We start from the raw sequence: 18,328 nt of genomic DNA on the forward strand, positions 1-18,328 counted from the left end.
CTGGAGGCTAATTTTGACCTTTCAAACAACAAACGTTATTAATATATATAAAAGAATACAAACAACCTCATATACATGAATAGGTTACTGTAAAGATATGCTTCACTTGTTCGGCTTGATAAGAGTAAAAGTGACAAGACTGGAAAAAGGAGTGAAAAAAATCAGATAGAAGAATCACATCAAAGCATTAAGAGTGAGTCACCGCTTCTTCAGGCTTTGTTTTTTTCTTTTTATTTGATTCTTTCACAGCTTGACCTCTTTCTTCTTTTGGTATGTTTTACAACAGCTCATTACCAGAGGAGAAAGGGATGATAGATAGTAAGATGGAAGAAGTTTGGAGTGGGAGGGAGAGAAAGGAGTGAATGCAGGAAGGGAACGGTGCCAGAGGTGAGAATGATGCAGAAAGAAAAGGAGAGGTAAAGAAAGAGGAAGGGTCGACTTAAAGAGAGTAAAACAGAAACACAAACGAGGGTCATTCTCTTATCATCTCTTAAAATTTCTACTTAATGCTTTAAAATGTGAGGTTTGTTCCTGCAGGCATGTTTACTTTCTACACAGGGAAAGGAAGAAGAAACGCTTGTATAAAAAGGAGAAATAAATATGATAAATATAGCTGTGGGTCATCGTATTGCACTGCACTCAGTGAAAACAGCAGTGTGGGAGAAGGTGAGGAAGAAGAGTGCATGTGGCAGGAGTCAGCGGCAGTCTGGTGGGCTGGGAGACAGGGTGGGGGGAGTGAGGGGGGCGTGGGGGTGTTGGGGAGGGAAGGGGGAGCCAGCAGGTGTCAGGATGTAGCGGCGGATCGGAGGTGATCTTGGAGTGCCGTCAGTCACACCAGGTAGCTTCTCATTCTTTCACCAGGGTGGTGAACTCTGTGAGAGAAAAGACAGAAAGTAAGGAAATAATACTTAAACTAATGAAGGTCTTCAGCTGCTTTTAAAAAGGTGTCGTGCTTTTCTTAAGTTTGCATACTGCTCCTCTAGTGTCCCCCAGCTCCACAAAACACCTTCCCTCTGATTGGTGCTATGGGCAGACCTTGGTGTTTGAGACCTGTGTTGAAAGATCTATGCTCTTCATTCTCATTCCCACTGAAATATCTGATCTGATATTTTCTTTCCTCTTTTCTTTAAAATTTGAAAACTAAAAAAACTGTGGCTGGTAGGTGTCAGATAATTTGTGTATTAAAATTGCTTTGCAAAAAGAAACAGCACAACCTCACCAACAAAAAACACAAAAGCAAACACTGCAGCACAATTGAAGTTAAAAGAGGTCAGCTTTAGTGGTTTTTCTAATGGATAGTTATCCCAGTAGATAAAGAAGAAATTCAAAAATAAGGATATATTGTTTTCTTTTTTAACTTCAGCTGTGATAAATATAGCTCTGTGGGGGTCTCACTCATAGACTTTTTTTTTTTTTTTTTTTTTTCAAAGAAGACAATATCTTGCTAGGCCCGAATTGTGATCGCCACAAAAACTGCTCCCCCTGGTGACTGTCTGCAGTATAGGTCAAAAAATCCATCTCCCCAGCCATTCTAGATGGGCTATGCTCATAGAAATGTTTCTTACATCCAACTGTTGTGGTGACTTTTGGCTGCCTTGTATATGTATGGAGGGTTTGCACTCGTGTTGTAATGTTAACCTTTGTGTTTTCCATTGATGTGTTGTGTTGTTTTCCTTTTGCAAACCATTTTCAATTTGCATATCATCTGTTACCTTCAGGCCACCGTACTAAAAACGAACACATAGTGAAATACTGGACAGATATTGTGGTGTACTTAAAGATAAAACATTAGTAACTTGTTAGCTAGCATACACATCTACTAACTTTTAAATTTTAAGCAGTTCGAGGACCAATTTGTCAGTCCAGCTGATGTGAGTCTTTCCACTTAGTTGGGGCTGAACAGCCCGCACAGAAAAGGCAGCTTTTCCACCATCAAACACTCACCTCCACATTATTCTGATTTGTTTTAAACTCTGTCATCTTTACTGTGTTTACTTTAATGTACTGGATGTGGAGTGCGGTTGACGGATGGTGTGCTGAAGCTCATCTACAGCTGAGAAGCTGCTGCCTCGTGTTAGTGTGTTGGGTGGTGATAACTGTTCATTAAGTAGAGCAGCTCTAGTAAACAGGATGTCCCAATTGTAGTGTTTACTTTTATTTTGGTATCTGCCAATTGCCTCTTCTTTTTATTTTTGGTTATACAAACATAATGTCCAACACTCGGAACCCCAAAAATGTTTGTTTGGCTCGATAACGGTCTGATTGTAAATTATGGACACCAATAAACCCATATTTCTGAACATGTTCTGAGCTTGGCAGACTGAGTTTAAGTCCTTCAGCATTGTTGTTGCTTGTTGACAGTTTGTGTGACTTTACAACCCCCCAAACTGATTTAACTTGATGCTTACCGTCGACTCCGATCTTGCCGTCCCCGTCCTTGTCGGCTGCTCTTAAAAATTCTTTGGTTTCTTTGTCTGTCAGGTCCCGGCCATCTTTGGAGAAACCCTTCAGAACGTATCTGTGCAGAGACGGAATAGCCAAACAGAGCTGTGTCAGAGAAAACTAATGTTTAGTTTGTGGGAAGAGCTTTGTTGTTTCCTATTGTTTATGTGTAAGTGTATCTTTGTCTTACTTGAGTTCCTCCTCCTCTATATAGCCGCTGTTGTCGGCGTCCAGCACCGTGAAGACCTTCTTCACATCGTCGCAAGACTTGGCCTTCAGACCAACCATTTCGAAAAACTTCTTATGGTCGAAGGATTCAGGAGCTACACACACACAAAGATGCAGAAGGTAAGACATTTGCACTCCTCATCCTCATCCCATGAACAAATGCAGTGCACGATTAGATGTGATGAAACTCTTGGAGATTCTTTAGTGTTCGTCCTGTGTGGAGCTCAGGGATGAGACCCAAAGGCAAAGATCTATTTGTAATGAGGCAGCCTTCTAACAGGGTGGAAGTTAAATATTGAGAACATGTGTTTGCTGGAGGGCACATCAGTTCTGGGTCATAGAGCTCTTTCTGTCTCCTCGCTCTGAGTGTCAAAAATACATGAAAATACATTAAAGGTACAGTTGCACTCAAAATTATACATCCTCCATCACAAATCATGTTTATCACTAGAATTTACAAACGTTCAGCTGTTTGCAATGAACAAATCAGACAAGAACAACTTAAAAAGCTCAGCACAACTAAGATCTGAACATGGTATCTCCAGTTTCAACAAAAAGTACCACTTTGCAGTCACAAAATTACTCGAGCACGCATTGCCAACGTGACGCATGGAGAGACACCAGCTTCATCTTCAGGAATCTTTGCTCATTCCTCATGGGCAATGTTCTGGGGTCTGCAATGGCCTCCTTCGATACCTACCGTAGATTTCCTCTGGGTTTCAAACCAGGCAACTTAAATGTCCATTGAAAAATATTCTAGGACTTCTTCTGAGACCGAACCTTGGTGGACTTTGCGGAAGGTCCAACAATGCTAAAGCTTCAGCTTCCTCAGCGATGGCATGACGTTCCTTCATAGGATTTCCTCATAGTCGATTGAATCCATCTTGCGCGCCATAAGTTGCAGGTTTCTAGTGCCGGAAGAACCAAAGCGGCCCCAGAGCATCTCTAAGACACCGCCATGCTTCACTGTAGGGAGAGTATTCCTTCAACTTGTGCTTCATTCGTCCTCCTATTGACAAATGGGTGATCAAAAACTTCTGTGGTGGAAGAACTCCATCCTTTGGTCTTTGGCAACCAACTTTGTGAAGACTTGTCACCCAAGCTTTCATTTATTACCAAACAGCATGATCTGTGAAGAATTACTTTTGGTCTAAGCTAACGGTTTACCTGCAAATGCACCCAGAGCTTTCTTGATGTCATCAGCGTTGAGGATGCCGCTCATTGCCATCTTTGCTGTCAGAGAGAAAAAGGACACATAGGTTGAGCACAAGGTCACTAAAGAGCAAAGAAAGAACACAGAGACATTCTCGTATTACACTGGTGACACTCTGGAAATGGAGCAGGAAACCAGGACATGTGAGCAGGAGGTGATGAGTGACAGAATGTATTAGTGACAGTCTACGAGGACAAAGGGAGTGAGAAGAGGGAGTGGTGGAGTGGAAAGAAGATAAGGCAGCAAGGAGTAGAGTCTTCAAGATTTAAATACAGAAAATGTAATAAAGAAACACAGGAAGGGAAGGGGAGTCCAAACCAGGGTGATGTGCATAGTCATGTTTTCTATTCTATTAGAGCCCTATCCTTGAGATGAAAGAGGGTGAAGAGTTTTAGCAGGCCATATGAGTCTCAGCTGCGTCTGATATATCGCAGGAGAATTCACTCTGTCAGCCCAGTCCTGATCAGAGCATCCTCTTCTTCCTCACACCGTGAAAGCCGAGCTCAGCACTTCACGCTGCTTTGACTTTTTGTGTTCTTGAACCTGATCGCCGCATCTAAAGTCACCCTCCTTTGACTTTCAGTGCTGCCCCGCTCTCCTCTGTTATTTCCTGTGGTCACCTCGATCAAATCCAGAGTTAGAGGTTGTTGTTGTTTTGAAAGATTTTTGCAGCTTTTGAATAATATACTTCCATATCTTTGTTTTAACTATCTGCTAAGCTGTGTCACTAAGAGCTGAGCGCTGATATCATATCATTGTATTCTGTAAATATTCCTGGGGTGGTAGCAGTGTGAGGCGTTCGATATTTTCTTTAACTGTGAACAGAAGTCTGTTTACTCTCTTTGTTTACCACCAGGTTCCCACAATCACTGTTTCCTGAGTCTTACCTTGCAGAATCAGAACAAGGTATTACATGAAGTTGAAGCAGTGAAGGGGAAAACAGAAAGGTCACTGTGATAATTGAGGATTAATTTCATTCTTGTCTGTGCAGCATAATGCTGATCCTGACACTCCGTCCTTCTCGGTGGAAATACAGTCTAAGCATCCTGTACATTTCCACCTGTTACTAACCACACATTCGACATCATTCTCTCTTATCCCGCCTGGGGAAATCCAAATACACTCACTAATTTATTGTCTGCCATTTTGTGGTTTGTGGCTGCACTAAAGGCTAATAAAAACCCATAAACACTAAAAATTTTATCCATCTGGCTGGTGTGGGATTCAGTACTTTGCGAGCGCTCTCTGAGTTAATGATGTCCAAGGATTTATTACTTCTAACCCGGCCTGATCTGTAACTGTTTTGATAAAGAAACACGGATAAATGTTGTTAACCTCACACTCAGCTTCAGTGATGTATGAGCGTCTTTGGAGGTACGCTGTTATCTACTTTGGTAACATAATGCACGGCACACAGAGATCAATAAAGAGCGGCGCTGAAAGAGTGTGACCACATGGCCCATCCTTTGTCGTGATAAACACACAGCCTCTCTACCACTGACCTTTACTTCTCTGAGGTCTGCGGGTAGAAGAAACCATTCAGCGTGAAACGAGGAGGATAAGATTGATTTACTGAGATACCTCCGTGTGTGTGCTGCTAGTAGGACTGTATAAAGTATGCTGCATTTATTTATTGAAAGGGACAGTGTAAAGACCAGCTGTGGTTCTGTTTATCAGCAGTCTCCCTGCACGTATCTGGAACTCCTTTTCGCTCCGTTGTGAGTTAAAATTTGTCTTTTGTTTAAGTTCAAAAGCAAAACATTATCACCTTCTTTGACCAAAGTACAAGATCACCATTTGGACCAAAATGTACCAAAATCATCCTTATACTCCAGCCTAAAAGCTGAGTTTCTCCTTCTGATGTTGATTTCAGCTAAGGTGTTCCACAAGGCTACGACCTCGGTCCTCTTATATTTTTGCCCCTTAAAAGGCTAGATAAAGATATTCCCAAAATCTGTAAAACTCAGTGAAGATAAATCTTGGTCAGACTGCTTTTGTACTTCTTCTGATTGAGCTCATCACGCTAAAATGCCACCAAACTCAAGGCAGAAAACTTTCCAAATCTCTCGTGCTGCTCTCTGTTTCTTGGCTCTTATTGAGTCAACCTAGATTCTACGTTTAATCATTAAAGTTCCCCTGATACCTGAAATTGGTTTCATTTGAGCAAGAATTAGGTTTAGAGCTACTGGAGGTAAAGCCAACAAAAAGAGAACGTATTCTGAATATTAAAAATACATTAAAATTGATAATAATTTTTCATTTTCAACCTGTGGAGCAGGTTAAACTGGGGTTTCCCTGGTGGGACATTCCCATCATTTTGTTCCCTCTTCAGTGTGGGAAACCTAACCATGCTACAGGGCTGCCAGCTCCTCTCCTACTGTAACAGCTGCATGAACGTGTGAATATTCCTGCTTTTATGTGAGGGTGCCAAGCAGGCAGGGCGAGAAGGTGGAAAGCTTTAAAACAGCAACATGAGCCTGCTATGCTCCTTTAGCTGCTGTGTGTGTGTTTGTGGGAGTGTCTGTAAAAGTAGAAAAACACAGTTTGAAAGAAGAAAGTGAAACACACTGCACGCATAGACTCCTCCTTGGTATCACTGCGCGCAGTTTGTGAACTGGAGGTGAACCCTCTTCCTCCACATACTCCGTCTTTGAGGGGATTGTGTGTTAAGTTTCTCCCCTCCGTGCTGCTGTTGTATGATTTATTTAACAATAAGTATTGGTTTTTGGAGCGATTGTTTTTTTATGCCACTGATGCAGCCCTGGAGCTTCCTGTCTATAAGGTTTAAAGTGAGGTCACTGTCGTTTGTTTTCCTTTTAAAATCATGCATGAATAAGAAATAGTATCCACTCAAAAAACCCTTCATTACAGAGTGGAGGTCATAAATTCTCCTTGCTGGTATCAGATATGAAGTGATGGTGATGCTGTGCTGTTTTTCCTGAGTAATCTCTCAGATGTTGAGTATGAATCACACAGAAAGAGAAACAAGGATCTGTTCAACGTCAGGATTGGTTCAGCAAGTTTAGTCCAGCTCTTCAGATCAGAGAAATTTGTTCACTTCCATCAATAAGTCTTTAAAAGGGTTTATCTTTTTCAAAACTTGTCTGAAGCTTCTTTCATGAAGCACAAAATATTTAATGATAGCTGCTTCTTTCACCGCTAGAGGGGATAAAGACAACTTTGTGACTAAAAACCTGAGAAAAATAAACATACACCCAGGAGAAGTCTGATATGGTATTTCAGAATAGTTTGAAATATTAGTTTATCTAAATGATGTTTATAGTTTAGTCAGTGTCTATGAAGAGCCAGTAAAGGAGAAACTGTAATTGCAGCATTAATCTGAAGCCGCTGAAGAACTATTAACTGGACATTTGCTCGAATCAAAAGAGCCTCAGTGATTTTCTTCCTCTATATAAGCTCTTTATCTAAATTATTGATCTGAGGAGTTGATCTCTAATTAAGCTTGATGGTTGGATGTAGCCAGAACCTTTCTTTTTAGTGTGCTTCATTATTGTCTATTGATTTCACAGAGCTGCCGATAGAGAGAGAGCGTAAAAAATACACACGCCTGCAGCCACACACACGCACACACACGCACACGCTCAGCACAGTCAGGGAATGGGTTCGATAAGAGTCCTGCAGAGGCCTGAGGATCAGCTCACTGTTATCACTGCTGTCCACTGTCTAATCCTGGCAGGTACAGGATAGACAAGCTCAACCACACGGTTACAGCTTGGCAAAAATAATACTGTATGTGTGTGTGTGTGTGTGAGTGTGTGTGTTTATAATTGTACAGCGTTCATTGCTTAGAGCAAAAATCACTATCAGCATGCGAGTGTTTGTGAAACAAGATGTTGGCATACAGACAAAACGCCATTCAAGTTCTGTGAGTTAGCATGCTAACATTGTCCTGCATGACTCCATAGCTAACATATCAGCTTTTTAAAGAGGGAGTAAAATGACAATGCTGGATGTTTACACTTCACTGATTTTCAAACTGCTTCATATTCATAGGTTGTAGAAACCCCAAAATGTTTCTGTAAACTGATTAAAATGCCCTGCTCTAAAAAAAACTGCACAAGATCATCATGAGACCTGCAGAAAAGATGAGGTCATCGTTTTAGGATCTCCTAACTGGTTCACGACATGTTGTAAGGGCAGGCTTCAAACACCAAGGTTTGCCCATAGCCCCCCAACAGGCCTCTGGCCAATAAGAAGGAAGGGGGTTTGTGGGGCAGGGAGCCTTAAAGAGACAGGAGCTAAAACTAAGCCTGTTCAGACAGTGACTGAAATAAGTGTTTTCTTAAAAGTAGTGTAAAAAAAAAGAAATAGGGCTCATTTTCAAGCTTTTAATCATGTAAGCCTATATGGGGGCACCAGTGGGACAGGATTATGAATCAAAAAAGCATAATACCCCTCTTCAAGATATGGGGTCACTCAAGTTTTATAGATTCAAAATGAGAACGTGAGGGCCTGTTCACATTTCAGATTTGTCCAAAAGTTGTTAAAATACAACAACTATTTTTGGAGTAACACTATGGTAACTGCACCTCACTGCAGAATATGTTATCATATTTTTATAAGGCCCCTGTCAGTCATTGGGTCTTATATATAAACACTATATATTCATAATTGGCTGATGTGCACATGTGATGAATATGAGTGATTTTGTGTTAACACGGAAATTGTGTGCAGAGTAAGAACATTTCTACACATTTATTTGTGAATGAGGCCCAATGTCCTTACCCTTACCCCCAACGGTGCCTGTTGCTCATACCAAACATAATCAACTGAGACACATAAATCCAACAAAATAGCAAACTCTGATGAGATTCCAAACACATGCATGTGAAAGCAATCTGAAGCATGCATACTTAACATATTTACATGAAATAATACCGAAGCAATTAAAGACGTGAATCCATTCAATCTGCCTTTAAAGACTGCAGCATTGAGAACTGTGTAAAGCAGCTATTTATCATCCTGCCACACAAACAAAATATCAAACGTCCTTCTCATTAATTAACTGAGACAGCATCTTCCTTAGTATTACACTGCTTATGAATATTCATTCATATTGTGTGTTGACTTTATGGGCACGTGCAACATTTTTCAAATTCCCTGTGATCAGCTATTGAATCAGAGGAAATTAATTCTCAAGAGCAACTTCACCCCTTCCTCTGTATCAGCATTTTGACAAAGTTACGCTTCCCTGGAGCTCAGAGGGAGGCTGTATTTTATCTTATTAGGTATAATTAAAATATGACCTTGAAAGATAAAACAAGTGAGCTCTGTAATAAAACCACACCTGTGCCCTTATTTTGGCAGCAAACGCAGCTGTCTGAAGGTAATTGTCTTGTTGATGTACGATCTGTGTATCTTAATCCGATCTCATTCTGCAGAGGAGCTTGTTAAATAAGGTACATCACATTTCTTCAAGTGTTTCTCGTTCTGCCGACGCCTCCTACTGGTTCAATTTATCATCCATTTGATCACAAAGAAACATCCAGAGCTGTGGAATCTGTGATGTGAATACCAACCACCCACTGCAGATAGACCGTATATGTCCCTCATGTTAGAGTTAGAGGTATATTCATTCATTTCAGTTCCTTCTCTTACCTGCTTAATGCTGACGGATACTGACTCAGGGGAGAAAAGGACAGATAGACGCAAGAGGGAAGCCCGGTAAGTTTCAGGGCCTCCTCTGTCGGTTTTATACGTGACCTCCTGTACTATTTTTGGATGAAAAATGGGCGTCCAGTGATGCTGGGTTGCTCGTATCACTTTCCTGAGTGCTCTCATGCTAATCAAACCGTACTATTAATAATCATCAATCTTCATCTGTCATACCAGCCAGCTTCTTTTCTTATACACACCTTTTCTTGCTCCTCCTTTTCTCTTTCACTCCTTCCTTTGAGACATTTGATTTCACCACTCCATTTTCTCACACGTCCTCAGAGCTTTAATCCCCCTCTGGTCTGAACTCGTCCCCCTTCACTCTCTTTTTTTCTCAATCTGTCTTGAACTTCTTGGTTGAAGCTTTTATACCCTAAGCCTTTACTCATGCTTATGTGCTGCTTATAGTGTGGCTTTGGCATTCCACATAGGCAAGTGGAAAAGCAGGGAGCTCTCAAAGCATTTCTCGAGTCTAGTTACCATTATTTTCATTAAGTAAGTACAAGAAAAGAATCTCAGTTTGTATTTTAAATGAAAGCTATAACTGCATTAAGATGTACGGGACTCTTGAAAGTCTCTATGTTCTACTCTACAGGAATGAGGAAGGTATCCTCTTGCCTTTCTTTGCCAACCTCCAACAATAAAGCAGCAGGCTATATGTCCCTTTTAGATAGTGCAGCGCTCCCTGCACAGGAATCCTCCCTCGAGGGCACTTATAGATGTGAAGTGATTATAGATCACCGCAAACATCAGCTGTTTCCACCGGTGGTATTACTGAAGAAACCTCACAATGACATTTCAGGAGAGGTCGATACAAGACTTAAGGGCAACCATCAGTACGTGGAAGTCCTAAACAATCTTTCTTTGGAGGGACAGTTTTACGTGTGTTGAGAACATTTAAAAACAGGATGGCCATTTTTGTGCCCTGAGACTTCGGGCAACAGCTGGTATGATCTCCGTTACTGACAAGATACAATATTTATGAGACAGTTGCAAGATTTACGATCCATGCTTTATTGCTGTTCAGTTTTATTCTGGCTTGAATCACTTTTAAAGTGGGAGGGATTGATCGGGTAACACTTTAAAATAAGGTACACAAAACAGTGGCTACAAAATAGTAACAGCCAGTTAAAATATTTATGAGCAAACAGTCTTTGCAGTGGAAGAAGAGCTGAGGCTTTGATATAGGTACACAAATCAACCTGACTTTGGGTAAATTTGTCATGTATTGACCCATGTCTGCTTCACTTGGGGGAGCTTTAGGTCAGACTTCCACCAGATCTGTGTCTGGTCCATCTCAATTTTGTTGTGGTCCAGCATGGTGCTGCCCATAGACTGTATATAGAGTGGACAGCGTGGCTCCGCCATTTACCATTGTACGGTTTTGAAGCCAAAGTTCCCCCGTCACAGGCGCAGCCATTAGCAGCAATTGCAGCCAGAGTCTGCGCAGTGGAGACTGTGAGGGATTCTGGGAGAATCTGAGTAGAGCCGGGTGACAAAAATAATATATATTTTTTTTCTTTCGAGTGTCTAATCACTTCTTGACACTACCTCCCAACATATTTTACAGTCCCTGAAAAAAATACATGAGAATGGCAGCTGTCAATCATCGTTAAACTAATGTAATGTAATGTATAATGTCTAACTAATGAAAACGAAGCTATTCAGAAAAAAGAGGACTTGAATACAAGGCAGCCATATGATATCTTCAAATCACCATATCAATCGGACGTGAGAAACATTTCTATGAGGAGTATTATTTTTTTTAATTTTGACCACAGCCCATCTGGAATGGCTGGAAAGCTGGATTTTTTTTAACCTATACTGCAGCCAGCCACCAGGGGAAGCGGTTTTTGTGGAGACCTCACTTCGAGCTGAGCAAGCGGACTTCCTTTTTTTCTTACAGTCTATGGTGCTGCCTCGTCCATCAACGATCAGAGCCTGACCACAGGCAAGCTGTGGTCACGTGAATGTGGATTTTCTGAAAGCGGGAGATGGACCGACTATGGGTCTAGTGGAATAAAGCTGTCATGTTGTCGATCTTTTAAGCAGTACCATTCCTTTTTTGGATGCTGAACCCTTTTAATTGGAAATTTCACTGTGCTAAGACATTGATGACAGCTGGGAAATTGTAGCCTAACCCCTTATCATTCCCCGACAAAGGGGCTACAGATCAGAGGATATGGCGAACCGTCCCACTTTTTGGGACCTTCCCATTGGGGTGCCTGGCCAAACCAATCTGATCCTAGAATGTGGAACTACAACACTGCAGACTGTTGATTGTTAAAAAAAAAAAAAGTCACTTAATCTGTTGCATTTCTCTTTGCTGTTTGATTTATTAGTGAGGTACGCTGTATCCTGCTCTATGGCGTCACGCTATTGTGTAACTGACACATCCAACGACATCCGGCTTATACTACGCCTACCACAAATTCACAGTTGGCTAACCAAACTGTATTTTAGATGAAACCATTGAACAATCCTCTAAACCTGCCTCTTCTCCTTTTCTTGTCTCATTTTGTTTCTAACCTTGGCCCCCTTGTTTCCCTTTTCAAAAACTTCTTATTCATCTCACTCCCAGTCTCCTTCACAAACTTCAGCCTCTTCGTTTTAAATCTTTTGAACCTCTCCACCTTTTCTCTCTCATCTCCTCCTAAAACATCTTCATCTTATTTTGATGCAACCTTGTGACAACTAATTTTCTCCTCCTTCAACCCATTTTCCAGCTCTAAATTTATCACCTCCTGCAGCCCCCTCACAGCGGCTAAATAGCCTCTGAGGGTTACCTTGATCCCACGGTGTGCCCGGGTGCTTCTAACTGCTCTCCTTGGACTGACAAAGGGCTCAGCAGGGGGAGAGGAGAGAGACGAGAAAGGGAGTAGAAAGTGATGGAGTGGTGACAAGCTAAGCTGAGAGGGAGCTGGAGGAAGGTGATGAAAGAGGATGAATTAAAAGAGGGATGGCAGGAGAGGAACTCCAACACAGCAAAAGGGAAAAGTTGAAAGGGAGGGATGAGGTCAGAGAGGTGAACGGTGGATCCCACCAGGGTTTGTCAGGGTTTGATGATGAATGGACAGGGAGGAGAAGAAAAATCATGGAAACAAAAATTAAATCACAAGATTAGGTTAACCACTGAAGCAAACTCAGCTAGCAATGAAAAGGAGATTTAAAGCAGCTTAAGGATTTTCCGATGATTGGCATCTGTTTGATAATATGATAGACCTCACAGTGAAGCTTTAGCGTAGCAATAGTGACCCATAGGAAGAAAACTTTTTCAATAAACTGCCAACAAATCCACTCCATGGCCTGTGCCCAAACAGGGATTATAACACCAATGTTTCCAACTTCATTTTTGTAATCCCTGTGCTGTTTGAAATTCTGTCTCAGCAGTTTATCCCATGTTTCCATTTAAAAGGAGCAGAGAGGGAACATTGAATTGAAGAATGATGCAGAATTTACAAGGCGAGAAAAGAGAGAGAGAGAATCTGCATAAAGAAAAAAATGGGAGAGGAGAAAAAGAAAAGCACCGTCCCAGCAAAGACCGGACAAAAGAGAGATGGATAAATAAATAAATAGATGAATGGAAAAGGCAGCAGAAGAGAAGATGGGAGGAGTGATTACCCCCTTAATTGTAAGTCTGATTCAATTGGGTCTGCTGTCTGTTTGCGTGAACATGTGTGTCCAAAGCGTGTACTTTTCACGAAGCACGCTCCGCAAAGTTAATAATTGTTCTTCCTGTGTAAATAAAAAAGCTTCTTGTAATTCCCCTCCTCTTCCATGACACGATGCAGAGGGACACTCCTCGCTGCAGGGCCTGCACATATTGACAACTCGTCCTCAATCAGAATTACAGAGACACCAAGAGACTGAAAGAATAATTGACCTGTCTGTAGGGGGAAACTTCGACGGTGGAGAGGAGAGGATGATGGAGTGTGAAAGGCTGCATGGAGTAAACATTCATCAGCAGGATGTGATTTAGAAAGATGTGTAAGTGTGTTGACTGTCAGGCTTCTTTCAGTGTGTCTGTTTGGAAGATGAGATCCCTCAGGTCAGTGTTGGAACTACCAAAGCCATTAAGTGTCAAGGTTGTTTTCATCAACAGCATCTTAATCACCTCCATCAATATCCCCACCGGTGTCATCTGGTGTCACTGAGGTCGCCTCGCTACTGGCTTTGCAGGCTTAGTATTTAGACCTTTGAGATGATGTTGAAAACTCTCTACACAATACAGGAAGAAGTATTCACAGCTGTTAATGTCACTACAACAGCTTCACATTAGAGGGGATTACACTACAGCTTTAACTGTGTACCAAGATAAACACTGGAGCCATATGCGCAGAAAGGGAAATTATCTTCCGCACTTCTCCTGACCATCACCACTCAAAGAGGAGATATTTTGCTTTTTATACTTTAAACATGGACATAAAGTAACAATGCAGGATATTCAAACCTCTATTTGTGTTGAAGAAATCCCTTGATTGGTTTGTAAACTGATAAGAAATGCTCAGTTCTTAAAATAGCATAAAATCTTCTTGAAAACTTGCTGAATGATGAGCCTCACTTTTACACAGAAACTGGGTTTCAGCTGACCTGAAATGCAAACTTTAGTGGGACTTTTCTGAAAAGCTGCCAAAACAGTTGCTGTGTAAACAGTAAGCCGGCGTTTTCAGTGAAAACAATGACGTCACACTCCGCTTCGTGCGTGCGCATACAAAAGGACAACAGAACCATTGATACGATCGTCACTAACTACCGTGTTGTGCTTGTACTGCTCAATCTGCCGAATCTGCTGACTGTCTTTCAACAAAATGTGCATCTGTTACTCCACTTCTATACTTAGTATTCACCGATACACCAGATGATCGGCTCAACTCTACTTTGGTGGAGATCTCCCAAAAGCGGCTTCTTGACAAGACAGTTATGGCGCCGACTACAGGCCTGGCATGCTTACTACAGCATCTTCAGTACCTAGGCGTTTCCATGTAAACACAGATTTTTTTCACTGCGTTTTAGCATCTTCAGATGAAACACTGTTGTGTAAATGGGGCATAATCCTAAGACAGGTCCCCAAATAACAGAGACTAACCATCGCACTTTTTGGCACTCTTCTATAGGGGTGCCAGACTGAACTGATCCAATCTTGGAAGGTGGAGCTGCAGACCGTTGATTGATTGGAATACTCACTTACCGTGCAACAGTGGCTACATTTATCCTGGCGGCACACAGTCTTCTCAGAAAAAAGGCTTGATTGCACTTTGTATCAGAGAGCTACATGCCAATCACAAAGAGGACGAAATGCTGGATGTCTTCCATCGTTGCTTTTTGTTTACTGTGCCACGTTTTTCTTCTTCATTGGATTTATTAGCGGGGCACACTGTGTCGCACTGCTATGGTGTCACGCTATTATGTAACTGATGCGGCTATTTGCATCTGGCTCACACGCTGCCTACCACGAGGGGGCACGGTTGGCTGTGGAAACACAAACAAGACCAGGCTTAACAGAGCCAAAACGTGCTGACCTAAACCAGACTACTTGTTGGAAACGGGGCTAAAAGGACTTGCCAATCAGAGGGTTTATGGAGCAGGAACTCTTGAAGAACAAATGAAATATTTCAGACAGAGGCTCAAATAAGGGTTTTCTAAAACACCACGATAAGAAAAATAGGGATTTCTTTCATTTAAAGCTACTACTGGGGCACCAGAGGAACAGAATAAAGACTACAAGAAGCACAATACCCCCTCTTTGAATATTTTATTAGATTCTAAATGCAAAATAGCCTCTGTCTGAAGATGGAAAGATAAATTGGTTTCCATGAAAGTCCTGAATAAAGCAAAGCTTGGCTAACTCACTTACACAAAACTCTAAAGAGAGTTGCAGCGTGTGAAGAGGGTCTTAAGAAGAGATCTGGCAGAGGAGGGGTTGGTGTGAATTGCTCACTCGTCTTGGCCTTGGCTGAAAGAATAGTGTGAATTCAGACAACAGGTGTCTGGGAATAACCGACACCTGCTTCAGAAGCTATATGAGTACCAGCACTGAGATATGAGAGCGAGTGAATATTCAAAGAGACAGAGGATGAGGGAGGGACGAGAGAGCACACTTTTAAAGTAAATCTTTAAAGCAGGGTTCACTCTGGAAAGAGGCAGAGCTGTTTTATATAAGACTGGAAAAAGGGAAGTTGACAGAGGAGATTGATTTTCTTCTGTGGACTACAAAAGACTTCCACCGATCAATCTTACTAAATTGCCAATCCATGACAAACACTATCTGAGGATTCTTTACAAGGAGAACAAATCTGAACTGTACTTAAGTCACATTAACAGTGGTGAGGTTAAAAAAAAACCTTTCCATCTCAGCTAGACTCAGACTTCATACACACAGCTGCAAACACTAATTTCTTTAATGCCAGGATGGACAGAAGCACTCATACATTAGAAGTAAACACATGCCACATTCATGCATATGAAGCGTTTGACCTTGAATTCTGTGTGTACACAGAAATACGCCAGCTACGGTATGTGTGCTGTGTGAGCTGTAACGAATATCGAATTCCGACAAATCACTAGTGTCAGGCAATAAATAGGAGAAAATCTCTGAAGATTATTCCTCTCTTAAATCCTCTCAGACTCAAATTACACCAGCAGCATATGGGCACATCTGCACGTTATGATAATAACCAACAACGACTCTCTGTCACAGACGGCCTGATCCGTCTGTCTGGCGTTCATGTGCTCCTTTTGTTAATCCAAGGGCAGCCGGGTGTCTCCACTCTTAAAGCTGCTCTGTATAAAAGCACGGTGTTTGTGGAGAAATCAGCGCCTTATCCTGCAGATGTCTCACTGTATTCACTCTTTATGGACAGTATAAGTTTAAGAGTCATTCTAAGTGGATGGTCCATTAACACACATTATTCCAAGTGGCTCGCAGCGTGCCGTGCACTCCAAGCCAGCCGCACTGCAGTTAAAATCTAATTTCAGTCAAGGACTCATGCGGGTGAAGGAGCCTCTGGACATGACTCTGCCAGTTTGAAAGCAGAGGGAGGGACCTTTATCACTCCAGCTGTCAATCAATTAGCATCAAATAGATGCTGTTAGTATAACCCACATTAAATAAGGGTGCATGTGTGCAAAGTGACTTCAGTTTAAAGCTGAGCATGCACAGACAGGCAGGTAGTTAGTCGGACAGGACAGGAAAGGGGCAATCTGGAAGAGTTTTACAGCCCTGCAATGGCAACACATGAATGATGTCTTCCTCACTTTGTCAGAGCATTCATTCATGTGTTTAAGGTGTTAAAAATACTAGACAATTAAACCCCTACTCTTTTGCCCCCTCTATTTGCTCTGTCTCAAGGTCTACTTTACAAACTAAACTGTTCTGATGATTTTCAAGCACAGAAGCTCGTACAAAGCTCTGCAGCTCTGTGCTGTTTGCTCCAGTTTTGTGTTTGATTGTGACTGAGATTAGCTGAAAACATCCCCACTCTGTGCTGCACAGAGCTGAGCTGTGTGCTCTTATTCTGGCGGTGCTGAAGTCTATCCACATGACGTTGTCTGGGATGCCTTTCAGGTTCAGCGGGAGCAGAAGCTGCACACTCCTTTCTTGAGTCAGGCTCTGAAAGTGCTACCTGATTTAACCCTTGTAATGTCCTCCTGTGTGCCATACACCTTTTGTCCTTCCCACCTGGATTTACTAGTATTTTAAGCACATAGTATAAATAGTTTAATTTTGGGTTACACATTTAGTTGTACTTAATTCTAACCTATTACCAAGATTTTTTCTCTCTCTCCAGAAGTATTTGCAATAGAGTTTGTTTACAAAAAGGAAATCTCTGTTTTGACAGCAAAAGATTTCATTTGAGGTCAGGATGACACTACGAGGGTTAAGCTAGCTAGCTACATCAGAATACTGAGGACAGTTATAAGCAGTATTAACTTGCTAGTTGATTTAGAGTTACTTTAAAGAGAGATCCACAATCATTTGGTTTCTCTTGCAAATATTAGCATTTTAGCACTGGTAACAACCCAGTTCCTTGGCTACATTATTTATTCAGTTTAATGTATTTAGTTAAATTTATCTTCTTTATTTACTGACAGACATTGTCTTGCTACAGTTAGTCTTAGCATTTAGCCCCACAAAATTGCAAATAATGCAGAAAATGGCTAAAATTACCATTCTTTAGTGCCACATAATGCAACAAAAATACCTCAGTTATTATCTTAAGTAACATTAGCATGACAATCATCATGTGCTAATAAAGCCTTATTATAGCAGTAGCTATCTGGTTAAAAAAAATGTTAGATCACCTTGAATTGTGCTAAGATGCCCCACTTTAACTTTATAGGGCCTTCATTGAAGTACCTTGAAATTCAAGATTTTAACCATACTGTGTTATTGTGTTATGCAAGAATTTATTACTTTTGTGGAGTTTTTTAAAAAATTTTCCTTGTTTTTTTGGTGTGCAGAAGTGATCCATAGTGTTTTCCTCTTCCCATTAAGGGTTAATTCTTCTTAACTTTGATTTATTGATGAAAAAGATGTGATACGTTAACTTGTGATATTTTGACCCTGGGTTATATCATTAGCTCAATATAGCTAACAGTATTTCAGCGTCACATCCTGAAGGGAAAAATGGAGAAGGGAGGGAGTTTATTTGAATACATAGTAAACAAAGTAAAAGCACATTGACGATAAATCTTTGGGCACGTTTTAACCTCCAACAGTACAGGATTTATAGCCCACCTGTCGTGTTACAGACCACTGCATTTGTTGGA

At 41.3% G+C, this 18,328-nt stretch overlaps 2 protein-coding genes across 2 annotated transcripts in view; one reads left to right on the plus strand and one right to left on the minus strand.

The window, feature by feature from the left end:
• Window positions 1–205: 205 nt before the first annotated feature.
• Window positions 206–18,328, minus strand: part of LOC141809789 (parvalbumin alpha-like) — a 38,685-nt gene continuing 20,562 nt past the window's right edge. The window contains exons 2-5 of the mRNA XM_074696979.1: window positions 3,838–3,903; window positions 2,633–2,765; window positions 2,409–2,518; window positions 206–872 (exon numbers count right to left, since the gene is read on the minus strand). Of these exons, the coding sequence (XP_074553080.1) occupies window positions 847–872; window positions 2,409–2,518; window positions 2,633–2,765; window positions 3,838–3,898 (330 nt within the window). The 5' untranslated portion in view covers window positions 3,899–3,903 and the 3' untranslated portion in view covers window positions 206–846. The remainder of the gene's footprint in view (window positions 873–2,408; window positions 2,519–2,632; window positions 2,766–3,837; window positions 3,904–18,328) is intronic.
• csf2rb (colony stimulating factor 2 receptor subunit beta) overlaps window positions 2,725–18,328 on the plus strand; it is a 53,956-nt gene continuing 38,352 nt past the window's right edge. Inside the window, exon 1 of the mRNA XM_074696978.1 lies at window positions 2,725–2,790. The gene's annotated coding sequence lies outside the window, so the exon portion shown is untranslated. The remainder of the gene's footprint in view (window positions 2,791–18,328) is intronic.

This window comes from Halichoeres trimaculatus, unplaced genomic scaffold (assembly GCF_033239565.1).
Source record: "Halichoeres trimaculatus isolate MK-OKI-2021-1 unplaced genomic scaffold, fHalTri1.1 fHalTri1_scaffold_20, whole genome shotgun sequence".
NCBI classification, from domain to species: Eukaryota; Metazoa; Chordata; class Actinopteri; order Labriformes; family Labridae; genus Halichoeres; species Halichoeres trimaculatus.